The following is a 17,318-nucleotide window of genomic DNA, read 5'->3' on the forward strand; positions in this document are numbered from 1 at the left end:
ATGTGCCATGCGTGCGAGGTTAGCTTTCTGGTGACAGTGAAACATCACCCGGTGGTGCTTAAGTTTAACCTGACAGTTTGCTGCTGTGTTTACTTGGTTGCCGTGGATGCAGTGAGACTGGCAGACACCCGCTTGCCCCCAGCTGCTCCCTGTGCTTTCTAAAGAATCTACATTAGGGCCCAGTTGTTGCTTTTGGATGCCAGCAGGGGCTCTGATGTCACAGTTGTGACACGGGACGACTCACGATTTATGGCCTTACCTGGATGAGCGAGGGAGTGTCATGTTTTAGGTCGTCAAAGTCTGTCTTCTCTTTGCAGACTTTTGCTAAAATTGACTGAGATGCGTTTCCTTGAGACAGTCCAAGAATCAAAGCACATGGATTTTAACATATTTACTATCTGTCGGATGAACTGATAACATTTACATGGTGAAATAGTTTTTATTCAGCAGATAGAAGGAAAACACTGCCGTTTGTCATCATTAACTCCGTCCATGTAAAAATCTACGTGTATGAATTACGTGTTATAATTCATACACATAGCTATGTGGTGGAAATGCAAAGTTAAATCTGTGATCAGAATTAAACAATAATTGAATCTGGCATGAGATGTCTTCAGACTGCCAAAACCGAAAGAAAAAAATGTATATTTTCCCCAACTCATTTTGGTCCTGAAAATCTGAAAATGTGGCCCTCATCTCACCTCATCTCTAAATTGTTTGGCCCTTCTTAGCAAAATTCCTCAAGCTCACTCAAATTGAAAGAATAACATCTATTTTCAAGTCTTACCGTAAGTTATAATCGACTCAGGTCTTGACTTGGCCGGGCCGTACACATAAACATGCTTTTATCTAAAACCGTTTAGTTGTGGCCGTGGCCAAGTCTCTTGCAGCTAAAGATTCTTCTTCTACGTGGCGCCCGTTTCCTTTGCAAACAAAGCTGTTCCGTTCCGTTTTGATGAGTTGTTGGTAAATTGTAGAATGCTTTCTGATCCGTTTGCTGCTTTACTTGATCTCAGTGAAGCAGTTTATTCACTGACGTTCTCCAACAATCCTCTGAAGTCTTCACACAACAGCTAAATTCGTGCAGAGACCAGATTACACAGAGACGGTCTCCGTTTACCAATTAGATGGATGGACACTGGATTTAAAGGTTTATGTCTAATGTGTTTATTCTATCACGTTAGAATTATACACTGTTTTAATCAATCTAGGACAATGCAAAATGTTTCATCAGCACATTTTATTGCCAGCAAATAAATTTTGTCGAATCTTAAATATGGAAACCAACAGCAATAGTCATATTTTAAACTATTTCAGACATGGATATTTTAAAAATGCACTCAATAGAAGTGTTGATGGATTCATATTTTAATATTCAACTTACCTTACTACTAGAAAACAATGTTCTGATATTTATTTTGCTTGCCATATTTGTGATAATCAACTAGATTATCAGAAATCATCTAATTATCTAATCAACTAGATTATCACAAATATAATTAAAAACATTACTCTGTTAATCGTTTCACATGTCCAGTCTCATTCAGCAAATTTATTTAAAAAATACAATATAGTCAGGAAATAGTTTTCTGGTCTTGAAAGCTTTATGCACTTTTTCCAGCTTCGTCAGTATTTACAACTTCTTCTTCACTGTAGCGTCACAGTTTATTAAATGTGCCCATCATAAATATCATTTTTCAAAGAAATCCAAAAACACAAAATGTGAGAGCTCCCAATTTCTGACAAAAAAAACCAAAACATTTAATTAAAATGATTTAAATATAACCAGGTCATTTTAGCCCTTTGCCAATTCATGTCCTCTTTTTTAGCAACATTTTGACACCTTTCTTCTGTTTACCTGTAAAGAAATTATTTTGTACTAAATATGTAGCTTTTCAGTAGTTATTTAGTACAGAATAATTTCATGTCAGTTTATCATTCTAGTTCAGCATTTATGAAGATAAATGATGCTAAAAATGCTCCAATATGTTTGATTGAATTGTATATTATTTTACAACTTCTTCCATTTATTGATGTTCTGATCTCAGAGATTCTACTACTATGAAATATGACCAAACCAAATAACTACATTCGACCAACCATATTTCTAAATAAAAGACAATGAGTAAATTACATAAAGATAACTTTAAATTCTCAAAATGTGAAAGTAGGCATTAAACATCCGCAGAGCGATTTGAGGTACAGTCAGAACAAAAATATTCTGTGGCAAGACGACTATTTACATATTCAAATAAGATAGATAGACAGAATATGGCCTAAACTGTAAGAGCATGAAATGATGAAGCAGCAAAAATGACCAGCACCCCTTAAATACTCACAGGAATGTAAACGTTACTAAAAACATTCACCATTTCTTTTTGTGTTTGTTTTTTTTTTCCCACCCTTAATGATCTTTCATTGCCTGAGAAATCAAGACCTGCTTTTTCAGTGTAAGCATGTGTCAACCGCCTGCGAATCCAGTAAATCCTTTGGTAGCCGACACATCCGGAGGTTTTCTCTACCAGCTGGACTCAAAAACCCTTTTGCACATGTTGGAGTTCTCCTGATGGAGAGGGAACTCGGAGCCGGACACAAGCTGCTTTTTAGCCTTTCGTGACATAATGCTCTTCCCTGATGGCAGGCTCTCATACCTGGAAAAGTAATCACTAAAAAATAAAAACACAAATAAAAAGTTAAAGTTTGCATTCGCTAAAAGGAAAGTCAGACTATTTTGGGGTGGAGCTTTCAGCTGATCGCTACCTGACAGGGAAGGTAGCCTTGTCCATCTGCATGCACACCAGGAAGGGATATTCAGAGAACTGGACTGTGGTGATGAAGTCCAGAGAGGCTTCTGTGTCAAAGCTGACCTCCACACCAGCCCTCAGAAAGTCCATGTCCACCGTTACGTTGCCGGTGACCACTAAGGCTCCTCTGGAGAGAGAGAACCGAACAAAAGCACGGTCAACGAGATCAAGAAAAGTGACAAGAGTTCAGCTCAGGTCATCAGTTTCTTAAAATCAGGGTCGCATGTTGGAGTTACACCAAAGAAAGGTTTTAATTGAACAGCTGTAAATATTTTTTAATCATAGTGTTGAAAATACTATGTTTCCCAACATAGCATTTCCCATTACCTGGTCCAGATATTTTATTTACCTTGAGTTTTGAAACAAAAACGAAGAAAAAAAAAAAAAAAAACTTTTCCAACTTTGCCCTGGGAGACCAGCCAAGGCAAAGATGCTAGTGTGGTTTGGTGTTGCCCTATACATAGCCATCCAGTCTATTATCAGCAGTGGAGAGGTGCAGCTATGCTGGTCCATTCACCTGCCGGCACACAACTAATCCTGAAGACATTTACAAGTCCAGTTGTAAAGAAAAGGTGAGATTTATGGAAAAAAAAAAAAGCACAATAACATCCAGTCTAAGTGAAGCTCTTCCAAGTTGTACTGAATACAATCATTTAAAACATTAAAATAGTCGTCTCTCTTAATTCACTGTGTAACCTAAATTTACGTTGAAGTGACACGGCAGCATGAGTTAGCTCAGCAGCCATAAAACCGCATTTCAAGGTTTAAATTCTCTTGCGTTCTTCTTGAGCCCCGTTTCATCACCTGATGCCATGAGCCATCTGACTCAGAAGCGATGACGTGCTCCATTTTCAGCAGCTACTGTTGGGTGTTGACTGTAATGCTTTTAAAATAGAGACTCAGACACAACCCGACGTCGCCGGCACACGACAAAGGATCCGGGCGTGAAAGCGCAGTCCTGGAACACGCCCAGAGAGTCGGTGGAACGGATGAATCAGACGGCACTTATAGACCTGCTAAAGTTCAGATAAACCCAGCATCAAGAGAAATCCTATCACAACTGAGTGACACAGCAGGAACCTCTAAAATTATCTTCCTTTCAAGGCACCGAGATTGTTTTCTAAGAATTGTGTAAATGTCAACAAGGCCTCTGACCTGCGTGTGCATTACGTCGTACGGCGCATATAGCGCTTCTTTGACTCGGCGAGTTAATCCATAAATTTGACCGAACTTTGGCCGGGACCTGGACGCGGAGAGCATGTCCTCTGATGATGCAAGTTGTTTATATCAGCGTCTTTGACCAGTACCTGTTATTGACGCTGGTTTTTGACTCTCTGTACCACAGGCTTATCTCCATCCCTCCGGAAATGTCGATGGCTAAGCCTCCTTGAAACTCTGCATTCGCCTTCAGACCCGACTGAAGCTGGACGACCTGCAGGATGACAAATCCAAACAAAATAGGCAAGAGTGAAGTTTTGAAATTAGGGCTCTCTGAGTAAGGAAGAGCATTTTTATTATTTCCATAATAAAATTCTACAAAATTCATAGCAAACATTGCAATATTTCTCTGTTGAATTTAAGTTACATATATTAGATTAGTCATATTTGGTGATAAACGACTTAGAATGACAATGTTGTATTGACGAAACTATGGAGTCAAACTCAAAAAAGAAATCTAACTTTAAATTTGAGGACAATTATTCAGTGACGGTGGATGTCATGTTAAGAAATTGCAGTTATTTTTACCGTTTATAGCATCCCAAATATATATACATTTTAAAATTAAGTCAAAATGTTTGTATAAAGAAATTTAATAAAATGATATAACAGGTTGATGAAGGTATTGTCCCATTTTTGAAAAGTAAAAAAATAAATACAATAAAAAATTATAGTCATTTTTACAATATATGACATCTGTATCAATTTATTTGTTGAAGTGAGATTTACAACACTAAAAATACCAAATTAAAGATTTTTTTTTTCTCTTTTGTGAAATTGTTAATATAGCTATTCTTATTTTAAGCCTTTTTCCAGAATTTAATTAGCAGTGTCAGTGAACCTGGTGAGAATCAAATCAGCAGTATTTAACTGAGTGACTGACATTTCCTTAGACAGCGTTTTATTTATTATAACAAATGTGCACGTAGATCGACTGACCTCATACTTTTCTCTCACTTTCCAGGGTCAAACAGACTGGGCACAGAAGTCAAAATGGACAGCTCCCTTTTCAAAAATAGGACAATTATGGCTTCATCAACCTGTTAAAGTGATGGCATCCAGCTCTTCAGACACTGTTCTCTTTAAGGTTAAAGCTGTTGGGGGCTTGACACAGACATACCAAAGCTCTGGTGAGAGAAGCTTGATATATATGCGCCATATCTGTAAATTAATAGACACCATATGGCGCACATGTTAAACATGGTTTACGAGCGCCTTTTCTGCCAGGCTTCCGCTAACGTGCTTATTAAGTTGAGTTTTGCTCCATTGAGGTTGGAGCTATTAAAAAAAAAGGAAATTAAAAAAGCTGGACCTCTACACAGGATATTGTTCTGTTTTCCATGAGAGCTTTAAATAGGATTCCACTTTAAAAACGCGAAAGCTCTCCGTGTTAAGCCGCGTACCTCGGAGTGATCCGTGAGCAGGATGAGTCCTTTCACCACGTTCATTGGCTCCCCGGTCATGGAGAACATTTTGGACATGAGGTCACTGTAACCCTTGAAGAACGTGACGGGTCGCAGCTGAACGTCGAACAGCAGAGCTGACATACCGGCAAACGACTCCAGGTCTTCCTCCCCCTCATCGGGAGTGGCAGCGATTAGAGACTCTAAACCCTGAGCCTCAATCGCCACCTGAAAGACAAAAAGAAATAAGAGATTAGCATAAGACAGATTTTTTCCAACAAAGTAATAAAAATGATAAAAAAAATAAATAAAAAAAACTCGTGTGTCCTTGTGTGTGCACCTGCAGCCCATGTAGCATTGAACCTTGACTGGCACCATAAATATTCATGTTACTTCTTCTGAGGATACCAGAGCCTGAGTACAGGATGTCCAAACTGTATGTCGAGGTCACATCAGGAGATTCTGTGGGAACAGCAGGTTGTTTGTTTTTTGGGTTTTTTTTAGTCTTTTTGTTTTTTATTCAAGACCAACATAAAATGCTTCTGTAAAATGTTTTAATTTAATGATCATTTTAACAACTTTTATTTTCCATGTCCATTTTCACCAAGTTGTAGCCTGTAGAAATAACATTACAACTAATTGAAGGCCTGACAAACTTTTGAACTTTTTTCAGATCTTGCAACAGTAAATTCAAAACTCTCTTTGTATTTAATCATGAATTTACATGACACACTAACCCAAAACCACAGCTCATTAAAAGTAGTACAAAAAAGTAGTAACCAAAGTTAAAATGTTTCAACAGGTAAAAATAAGGAATTGTAGCATTTTAATCAACCTTCAATCCGATACTCAAAAATAAAGTCCAGCTTCACCATCCAGGAGGAGAATGTCAGAGCTACAATGGAATGGTGTATAATACAAGTGAAAATATTACGTCTAGGAATAAGTTCATTGAAAATCTGTTGAAATATGTGAAAACTGACATCCGCTGACGCTTTCCATCAAATCTGACTGAGCTTGAGCTATTTTGCAAAGAGGAACGAGCAGAAGGTTCTGTTCCTACATACTCAAGGCTGGTAGAGGCGGTCCAAAGTTGCAGCTGTTGTGTGCAACTTTGTGTTTGTCTGTCACATAAAATTCCAGGTAAGTTTGACTAAAACTGAAAGGCGTTCAAGGATTATGAAACCTTTAGCAATATAAAACATTTTCAGGATAGAAACAAAAATATGTTCCTGTTACTTACGGGCCATGAATCCTGAGAATGCAGACGATGACCCAACTTTAGCAAAGCGATCGTAGTTATGGGAAATCATGTCCTCCAAAGCTCGTTGTATAATTTTGCTGCAGAAATGCAAGTAATAACTTCATGTTACCTTATTATGTTCTAAGTACGAGTCTGTGTTTACGTTTGTTGGAGTGGCTGCTCTGTCAGTCTGAGCTTCCTGTATAACAAACCTGGCTGGCATTTGAAAGCGAAGGATGTCCTGGATCTTCGACAGCATGTACTTGTTCATCTCATGCGGCAAGTTTCCGATGGACAGAAGCAGATTTTTCACCTCGATGTACGAAGGGTTGCTACTGAGGATGACGTCAGCGGCAGCAGCTCTCACGTTCTTCTCATAGATTCGCCTGTTCTGGTGGTAAATCCTGTTCACGGTCTGTTTGACCTGGAAAGTGAGAGAAATGTTTGAGATCAGTCCTTCTACATGGAAGTAAAACCCACTGAACGAGCTGCAATGTCTGCTGTGGTTTACCTCGGGGGTGATGAGGTTGACGTCGTATCTCTCCAGGGCTGTGAGGGCAATGGTGCTGTAAGATCCCACCTCCGACTCCGCAAACTTTGTGAGGATGGGAATGGCGTCGGGGAGCAGAGAGTTCTTCAGTGCCAGAAGGTACATCTGGACCTCGGACTCAACCTGCGTGCTTTCAGGACCTTCTAAAATCATCTTCTTCACCTGCACCACTGTCTGAAAGGGAAAAATATTCAATCTCAAAACTAATTCTCAGGAGAACTACACAAATTCTGGTACCATAAGGACGTTTACATCAAGATATAAAATTCAGGTAACTTTAGCTTTTTTTTCCTAAAAGATTTTCCTGGAAGCTCACCGGTATATCACAGCTTCCTTTCAGACAGAGCTTGTGGACCAGAGCTCCCATGATGATCACCACAGATTCTTTGATCTCCGTGCTGCTGATCTTTCCCTTAGCAATGTTCTGCGAAGACAGAATTGCTACAGTTTATTCAAAAGTAATGCACTTACAGTGCTGCAGAAATCTTGTCATTCACCTTCCACTTTTTCACACTTTGTCAACCAGAAAAATCAATGAATTTTGTTGGGAAATAGTGTTATAAATTATGAACAAGCCTTTCTTTGTAATGTGGAAGAAATAGGATGCACGATTTTCAATTTGTTTACTAGTAAAAGTCTGAAAATGTGGGATGCATTTCTATTCAGAAGTTTAAAGAACAGTGTCCCAAACTATGAACATCACATCCGGTGGTGTTAAAATAATCATCCAAAAATGTATGGCATCACAGCAAACCTACCAACACGTTGCTTTTTCACATTTGTGTTGTTTTTTTTTAATAAATGATTTTTAAAATTATGTAAACTTTTCCATTTTGCTTTAGAGAATCAAGAAAATGAAAATAAATAAAACTGCATTTTATTTGCGTGTGGTTGTAACAAAACAAAATGGAGGACATTTTAACAACTGTGAACATTTTTGGAAATGCACCGTTCGTACTCATACATGTTACATGTGTACCATTTTCGTAAGCCACGTTCAGTTAAAGGACCTGCTAAGTGGTTACAGTTTGAGGTTTGTCTTACCATAAAACTAAACAAAATCCTCTTTGTCACATGTCAAAGCTGTGCACTACACCTACCAGCAGAGCCTGGAGCATTCTCTCATTGGGATGGGAGGCGAAGCCACATGCATAGAGAAAACGCTCCTGCAGAACCGAACCCTTTGAGTCGGTGAAATTAAGAAACTCAAGCATGGCATCCAGAGATGCAGGGGTTTGAGAAGAAGTCACCGCATCTACCACCTGAGGTCTGACAGAAGCAGAAAGTAATTAAAGCTGCAACTGTTAACACTTTGGTAGGCTAGTAGCATTCGCAGATTCTTAGAATTTAACATTTTCAGGTTAAGTGACAAGCAGAGTCATAAAATCAATATGTATAAAAAAAAAGGTAGGATCTGGTTTACAGGGTTGTCTTGCTGGCACTTTTCAGAACTTTGAGAATCTCGTCCTTGGACGCCTTCCTAATGCTCTGGATGAAGCCCAGGAAGCTGCGAGGAGCCGTGGCTTTGGACAGGCTTGCTGGCTCCAGCTGCTTTTGCACCGCCTGCCAATGTTCGAAGAGCTAAGCGTGGGGAACACAGGGGGCAGAAAAGGATTAGAGGACATATCATCTTCAGTCAGTGTTTCAAGTACAAAAATACACTGCGTCCGATTAGTAACAGTGTGTTATAAAAATTCATTTTGTCATAAACACTTGTCCAACTTGACAGAGAATGTGTAAAAAAAGGACAAGAATAACTGTGAGTGAATTATAATCTTGTGCTGTTGTTTTTTTTATAATGTATTATAATCTATTATTCTATTATAATAGAAATGTTGTCCAACAGCAGTAAGGAGACACAACAGACTGGCACCCTACACAGAGATTTAAAAGCACTGTCTCATGACTACAACCTGCAAGTAACAAGGGTGTTTAAACTAACCGTTTTCCAACCAGCTGTCATCATAATACGTTAACCTAGCCAAAAGTGCGGCCATGTTTTATAGTAAAAGCAGTGAATGAAAGCAGCTGAAAGTCCATATAATCAGTTCATGTTTTAATCATTAGGATTCTTACTATGTGGGTTGGAGAGGAAGTCAAAATACAATCTGTCTTTCATTTGGCTTGGAGTCTAAGAAAAAAATTGTTGCTGTTAAAGAGACTAGCTTTGGTGGGTTAGGAAAAGTCCACTGGCTTCACTTTCTCAAATATCACCCAACTTCTCTTTTCCTACCTAGCAAGATTCTCCAAGTAGGAATGTGTTGCCAGTAAACACACATCAGTTTGACATGATTTTATTAAAATCAATAGTCATTCTCTTTGCAGCTTCAAACGACACGTTACCATATCTGGGAGTGTGTTTCAATTTATGGGATGTGTCAAAAACCAGAATTTTTAAATTGCTTCAAGAAATCACTGCAAAGGTCAATTGCGATTTATTTTTATTTTCAACACTTTCATGTCTTGTAGGAGGTTTTTCTGGCTCTAAAATGTGATATTTGCTCATTTGAAAATCTCAGTTTAGTCCATTTACCATTTATCATATTTACCCTTTTAGGAAATTTTGAAGTTTTCTTATGTGGATGAAACAAATCTCTACCACCTTACAGTAATTTCAAAACCAAACCATGTTTGTGTACGAGTACAGAGTGAAGATATAGTGTGTGAAGAATAATTTGTACTTACTGAAGGACAGCCTTTGCATTGAGTTTTTAGCTTCTCAGGAACAACACCAACAGCTGCCAGTTTTCCATCTACTGACTTGACGACTCCAGCAACGTCTTTTCCAGCCACCTCAAGTGGTCCAGCCTCTTTACCCAGCAGCACCAGGGATTGTCTGGGAAACAACAATGTTCACATGTAGAGTTTCCAGTCGCAGAGCTAGTTATAACACACCTAAACATTTTTATATGGGTAAAAAAAAAAATACATTAAACTTTTTGTAGATAACATTATATTACACAATTACCTGGATAGGATTTTAGCAGCAGTGGGTCGGTGAGCGTTAACACCCAGAAAGTGAGTTTCTTCAGCCTCTGCTGACCGGATGAAACCATCTTCAAGTTTAAACACTGTAACAGAACTGGATTTCCTATTTACACCCAATACCTGGATGGGAGAAGACATTAAGTGACATTTAGAACTTTACAACTGATTGCTCCTCCTATAAGATGACGAGTTGTTCTGAACGCTGACTAACCGTACTATGTGTGGTAAATCCGGTCTCTGACGTCTTACACGTCTCCAGGATCTTGGTTCTTGTAACTTGACCTTGCGCTGCTTGATACTGAACTGTGCACCTCCCGGACACATCATTCTGTTGTACGACATGGTTTGAATTTGTTTACCAATTTGCAAGCATTTTTTTTTTTTATTACACAATCACTTCTGGTGAGTAAATATTGTAATGCTCTTTACCTCAACAACTTTCCCGGTATGGATCTGAAACTGCAACAAGCTGCTGATACCTCTTTTTAAATTCTTGATGGTTGCAGGTTCTGACCAGTAGGAATAGAATGCTTTTATCTGCATGGGGTGTGTAGAAAAGAAAGCAACACGTCAAGAGAGAAAAAAACATGCTTTGAAATGACATGCAGCAAAACTTTGACCTGTAGATAAATTAGCTACTGAGCAAAGCAGCCTTCACAAAGGCATCCAGGGTGTCAGTTTCCTATGGTACATTTGTGTTCACAAACATATGTGCATAGTTATGACATCAGACACTATTTACATTATGTGTTGCTCTCTGGAGTCCAGATCAAAACCACACTCAGACTGTTACAGCATTAGCACCTATAATTACTGAATGAGTCTTTAATAGCTACTTAGTTAGAAGTAAATTGCTGATCTTCTGATACCCCCAACAATAATATTTAAGGATTGTTTATGGAAATTATTAGTGTGATACTTTATTATTGAACCTCTAATGGTAACAAGATATGTAGCTCGATAATGCTAAAGAGCCAGAATGGAAATACGCCAGATATTTCTCCAGCATGTGGAGTAAAGTAGTTTTGTGCGAGCTTTGCAACATTTAGCTGAAATTGTGCTGACAGTCAAATTTGCAAACATAGACCTGACTGCCAACTTTTCATAGTCAACTATCGACACTGTGACTGACGCCAATGATGATTTAGTAATGTAAATGTGATTTAGACAATGCTACTGCTGTGCTGAATAAATTAAATTAGGAGTAGTCATGCGGTATAAAAAAACACAGCAGTAGTTTTTTCAGCACAGCAGTGAAAACTGCTGTGCTGAAAAGCAGTTTTTACTGCTGAAAAAACATGCTCACATAGTTCACATGCTAAAACTTCACATGTCAACTTTAACTGCAGTTCACATGTTGACGTTTACATGCTAAAAGTTAGACAAGTGGAATTTCACTTTTTCTATAACAATCTGGAATATGTTGATGATCAGTCAAAGGAGAGACATTTTGGTATAGTGCATACATAAAACTTTTGTCCGTTGCTGGTCTTTGTCCAAAAGTGGATGCATCTGGATCTATTTTCTACCATTTTCTTTCACTTTAAAAAGTAGCTTGTATTCACCAAGAGTAGATTTTCCATGTGTGGCATTTTACCATTCAATTTATTTTTGAATTTATCTATAAACAAACGACAAGAATGAGTACCTTAAGTATTACATGTAGTTAATTACTTGCTTAATTTAAATAGCCAAATATATATGCTGCATTTTTTTTGCCAGTTAGAAATTGGCAAAAAAAAAATATAGATATTGACTAAATTCTACGTACAGGCTTTCTTTAAGATTAATGCTTTCATGTAAGAGAAAATTACTTTTACTTTTGCAGTATTAAAACATAAAAAAAGGAACCTATTCTGGACATGTCAACCAAAACCCAATCATTTAGTGACAAGATTCTTTACAAGTTTCTAGTAAAATGAAAGATTTGACTGAATCAAAATGGCTGCACAAATCCCTTTAGAGATTGGACAGCCCACCAAAACGTTACCTGCCAAACTTCTCCAAACAGGGGTTCGGTTTAGCTCAGTGACACACAGTTTCCAGGTCATGAATGTAGAAAGGAGCCAATTACATCATCCTATAATGTTTCCTTTACAGTATGATATTTATTTGTGGTACTCAGCCACAATATCAGATAGGACTACCATAAATAGACTGTCTGCTGCTACTGTGTGTTATTCCTCCCCCTTTCTGACTGGTATGAATAATCCGACAACACCAGTGGAGACTCGTCTGTCCCATTTGACTGACAAACAAAAATGTTTCTTCTTTAGTGGAAACCTTAAAATCAATTCCATTCTGTTTGCACTGTAGAAAAGACGGGGGGAAAAATGTCTTAGAAACATTGTAGAGTAGAGAGGATGAAATATTATTATTGAATACTCAGAAAAGAAAGTCTAAAATAAAATATTGTGAATGTTTTTTAAATGAATCATTTTATATTTTGTAAATATAGTTTATGAAATACTAAAAAAAATTCTCAAACCTGTTCAGCACTACTAAACACTTGGAATGGAAACAATAAATAACATTGTTTTGTTTTGTTTTTTAAATACTAAATCTACTACTAACACCATTGATATCTCAATTTCATTTGAGGTCCCCTTTATATCTGGACTCAACAGGTTATCAAAGACACTGACGTCATTCACATTAATAGTTTACCTCAGCAAGATATTCTTCCATCAACCTACAACCATTTCTTTTACTCTGACTCATTCATAAATTTAGACATTGACCTTCTGAATCAGCTGACCTTTGATAAACGCACACACATTTCTGTTAATTCCCCTGCCAGCATCATCACTTTAACACTATCCAAATAGAAAAAAAACAACAACTTTATAATGCTCTGAAGACATCTGCCTGGCTTTCCTCCACTCCTGCACATGCCTGCATATCAGTACTTGTGTACTACAGATAACTTTTCCTAGGATTGCTCTCTGGCTGTAGTAAAAAGTGTGTTATATCTGGGGTCAAAAGCTATTCTGGGCACTCCGCTTATTATCGTTGCAGGAAACTGCAGACACTGCAGCCACAGATGTTAAAAAATGAGTGGTAGTAGTGTTGAAGTTCTCACCTTCCCATTTTTCAGATGCACCAGGAAAGGTTTTGTTAGAGCTTCTAGTTTGGTTTTCCCCAAGATGCTTTCGGTCGTGGCTCCATGAAGGATGTTGTTCTTCTCTGACCTCTCAGTCACAGGCTCAATCCTCACATTTGAGATCTGTTGAAGAGAGTAACCTCTTAAGTACTTTTATTCTAAAGGAGAACCTTGTTTAGAGAACTGTGACAGTCATTTTTTGGGCCCACATACAGCCAGCTGAATCAGCTGGTCGTCCTTGTTGCTCGGATCTCTCCAAACGAGGTTGACGTTCACGTTGCTTGAGATTCTGTAGCCGGCGCTGCCCTCCTTTGACCCCCAAGCTTTGTCCAGCAGGAGCTCAGTGGTGTAGCTGAATTTGTACAGCTGGTTGTTGTTCAGCCGGGGTCCAGCAGCAGCAGCAGCAGCAGCAGCACCTGGAAAAACAGGACATGCAGCTTGAAGCAAAGTCAAAATGAGAAGGCGCTACAATGAAACACTTGTCTAACTTATCATTGTCAATGTAAAATTACCATAGAGTGTAAGTAACTGAAAGCAGTTTAGTCATTTATTAAAGATGTTTTGTAATCAGAATAGTTTTAAAATATTTTTCATAGCACATCCAGCTGAAACAGTTTTGCTTATTAGTGTAAAATAGTGCCAAATATTTTTGTTGGTGGGTTTGAAAACAATCTTCTCAGCCAAACCTTAGTATTCAAGAAAAACTAAGAATCGTTTTCAATAGATTTTTTTTTTTCTAAACAAGAACAAAATAACCTTAAGCAGCTAAAAAAGACATCAATGGACTTTCCCCATCATATTTCAATTCCTACAGTCAGTTGAATTTAATTCAATTCAATGGATTTATAGAGAGGCAATTCACAACAAATATCACCTTGAGAAGATTGATGTAAAGTCATTCTTATCAATAAATGTTTTTCTATTGATTATTGAGAAGAGCATATATTGTTTTCAAAGTACCATTTTGTAAAAAATATATGTTTCTCCGGCTCTATCAGAAATAAACTTTTTGATTTATTAAAAAAAAACAACAAAAAAAAACATTTTATCCATCCAGCCAAACTTAGTAAAATAATGTTGGGTGTAACTGTAATTCAGACACCTTATTCTAGGACTCACTCCTTGTATTGTCTCATTTCTTCTTATTCTTCTCAGTGGGTATAGTGGACATGGTGTTGAGCTGATTCAATCATTGAACTGGGTGTGTTCCAGGTGAGAGGAGATAGATGTGTCATTCGGCCATGAGGGAATACAAACTGACGTGTCACTTTTTGATTTCATCACCGGCTGCTTGCGCTAAACTTCCACCAAATGAAATTCAGGGTCAATTTGTTGCATCAAACTGCCTTAAATATTTCAGGAACTTAAAAAAGGAAAGTGTTAGTAAAGGTCATCATCTGACTTTTTTTTCCCTTCTGACTGTCTCTAAAAGATGATCTCTGACTATGAGTGTGATGGAGATCCCCAGCCTGCATCGATTCATTCATTCACTGCTTTCCACAAATCCAGACTGAAAACCGTAAAGCTGCTCAGAAAGTCCAACAGCAGCTTTCAAGTTTTAAGTGCCCAAGTTTTAAGATTACAACTACAAACCAATGGTTTTGCAGGCTCAAGGTGAACCAGCTGTCTTCAGTCAGCTGTCATCTAAAGAACTGCTGGCATCTAAGCATCTCAAGAACCAATTCACTCACCTTTGGTGGAAGCTGTGGCAGAAGTGGCTGCGCAAAGCAACAAAACAGCCAGAACCAACATTGTGCGTCCTCCTCTCCCTGCAGCCAGGTGATCCAAGCCCAAAAAGCTGCTGAAGTGGCACCAATGAAAAGGCCAAAAAGAAAACGCACAGCGAGCCCGAGCCTCTTGTGTCCTGCTTTATCTGAGGGGAGGGCAGACTCCAAACTCCACGCTCAAGTACTAAGTACGAGATAACCCGCAAATCATTAACCAGGGCAGCACAGATTTGACAGGAACTGCTGCCGTCTACAGATGCGCATGCAGCCAGGTGGGTCATTGTTTTAAAAAATACACCGAGGCCATGTGATCGATTAATTAGTCCAAACACGTAGCTTAATCGGATTGATTTTCTTCGTCATAAGAGTGAGATCACAAATCTTTTTTTTTTTTTTTTTTTTTTTTTTTTGCGGCTTTAAAGCACAGAACACATTTTCGAAAGCTGAACTAAGATTGCGTAGAGTTATCAAAATGTAATTTATGACGGTTGTAGTTACCAGGAGCTGATATGCAAAAGTCTTCATGCCGGGACACCTTTCACCTAATTTCCCCCCCCGGAGATGAACAGTCGGCACTTTGTCATGTTACGTTTGCAGGAAGTGGGAAGTCCTGCCAGAGAAACCAGCTCGAATTACAGCTTTCCCACTATAGAGGTGTCAAGTCTTTATTAGGCTGGCCTGTTTTGCTTTCTGCAATATTTGCGTACAGTCTCAAGCACTTTGAGTCATACGTTTAAATTATGTGTTGATCTGCGTTTTTGTTTACCGAGATTGAGATGCCGTGCAGTCGAAGGGTAAATTGTTTATTAGATGTGTTTTGTTACCGTACTTTTATTTTATACGCAGATTATATTTGACTGCATCACTATTTTAGTTTTCATGGCAGAAATAAATAACACTTTTGTATGAATAACCCACGTCTCTTTATTGTGTTGCCTTTTGATCAAAATTGGGAAGCTATGCGAAAGGGACGCTTGACTGACACCAGCATAAACGAATTGAGATGAAGGCATGTGTTATTCCCTCTGAATCATGCCTCGAGAAAACTGGCTCAAGTTTATTTATTTGCCTTAAGAAACATTTTTGCTGAACAGATTCTGATCTGTTTGTTAAAATTTAAAATCCGAGCCTCTGTGTGATCTGTATAATCTGTTTCACTTAGTGGATTGAGTTGCCTAAATAAATTGCCTAATTTATTGAATATTACTTTAGATAGACACACATATTCAATGACTGGATATTTTTTGAAATATTCTGAATTCAGGCCTGCAAGAACTAAGACAGTTTGAATTACACTGGCCAGCCAGCAGATGTCAGTGTTTGCCTGTTGCTCTGTTTATCTTCCTCTGCCATGAGTTTACAGCTCCTCTAGGTCAGGGGTCTTCAACTCCAGACCTGGTGGCCGGTTGTCCTGCAAGTTTTAAACGTGTCTCAGTTTCAACACACCTGAGTGAAATCCTCAGCAGGACTCTGGAGAGCCTGAAGCGTTCTGAGGCGTTCCTTTCATACCTCTGTAGCTCTGGTTAATCTGATGAATGATTCTGCTCCGTTTCAGAAGCAACAACGTGCCAACCTATGTGTGTACAGATATTACTAAGAGCAAATGTCAGTTCCAGTGAAAAGTATTATTACATCAGCTTGAATAAGCGTGCTATTATTCACTTCAGAGGAAAGAAAAGAAGCAGAGATTATGAGAGCGTCATGCCAAAGGTCAAAGCTTACGTTTCAATCAATTCCCTGATAGCACAACAAAGCAGATAAGCTTTATTCACATTATCTCAACTGAAGACTGTCTGTGAGTTCATGTAAAAAAAATTTAAAAAATCAGTGCAGTTACATTTCCTAAACAGGTTAAATAAAAATAGCGTCCTTGTGGTTTTCCACCACAGACAAGCCTTCGACCACTTCCTCTCTGTCACATAAATGGCTGCAGATCAGAGAAACAGAAAAACAGAGGGAGCATGCAGTGCTCTCTTCTGAGCCATATTTTTCAAAAATCCTTAAAAATAACAAGGTTTTTTTATATTTAATCTTTCCCCTGCAATGTTCATATTTTATAATTAATTGATTTTATTATACCAAACAGGTATTATATCATTTTAATTCTAGATATAGCTTTGCTTAACTCCCATTTGACCAATGTCATTTGTTGTTAGAAGGATAACACTGCAAGTGGCAGAAATACTCGTTTCAAACACTAGGTGGAAGGAGAGAGTAATGCTTCACACTCATTAACAGAATAAGAAAAACAGCTCCTTTGTTAGACATACTAATAAGAACAT

The 17,318-nt window shown here is 38.2% G+C and overlaps 1 protein-coding gene across 1 annotated transcript; it reads right to left on the reverse strand.

Annotated features, from left to right (window-relative positions):
- Positions 1-1,220: 1,220 nt before the first annotated feature.
- On the reverse strand, positions 1,221-16,082 carry mttp (microsomal triglyceride transfer protein). The gene is made up of 18 exons (XM_008411350.3): positions 15,001-16,082; positions 13,523-13,725; positions 13,289-13,432; positions 10,636-10,743; positions 10,418-10,534; positions 10,187-10,326; positions 9,904-10,054; positions 8,642-8,799; positions 8,319-8,487; positions 7,535-7,642; positions 7,180-7,392; positions 6,881-7,092; positions 6,669-6,766; positions 5,766-5,887; positions 5,426-5,653; positions 4,112-4,236; positions 2,761-2,931; positions 1,221-2,666 (listed from the first exon to the last, which is right to left on the reverse strand). Exons 1-18 carry the CDS (start codon positions 15,059-15,061, stop codon positions 2,519-2,521), a joined length of 2,676 nt encoding a protein of 891 aa, XP_008409572.2. The 5' UTR covers positions 15,062-16,082; the 3' UTR covers positions 1,221-2,518.
- Between the last annotated feature and the right edge of the window lie 1,236 nt (positions 16,083-17,318).

Source organism: Poecilia reticulata, chromosome 1 (genome assembly GCF_904066995.2).
Source record: "Poecilia reticulata chromosome 1, P_reticulata-male-v2, whole genome shotgun sequence".
In the NCBI taxonomy this organism is placed as follows: Eukaryota; Metazoa; Chordata; class Actinopteri; order Cyprinodontiformes; family Poeciliidae; genus Poecilia; species Poecilia reticulata.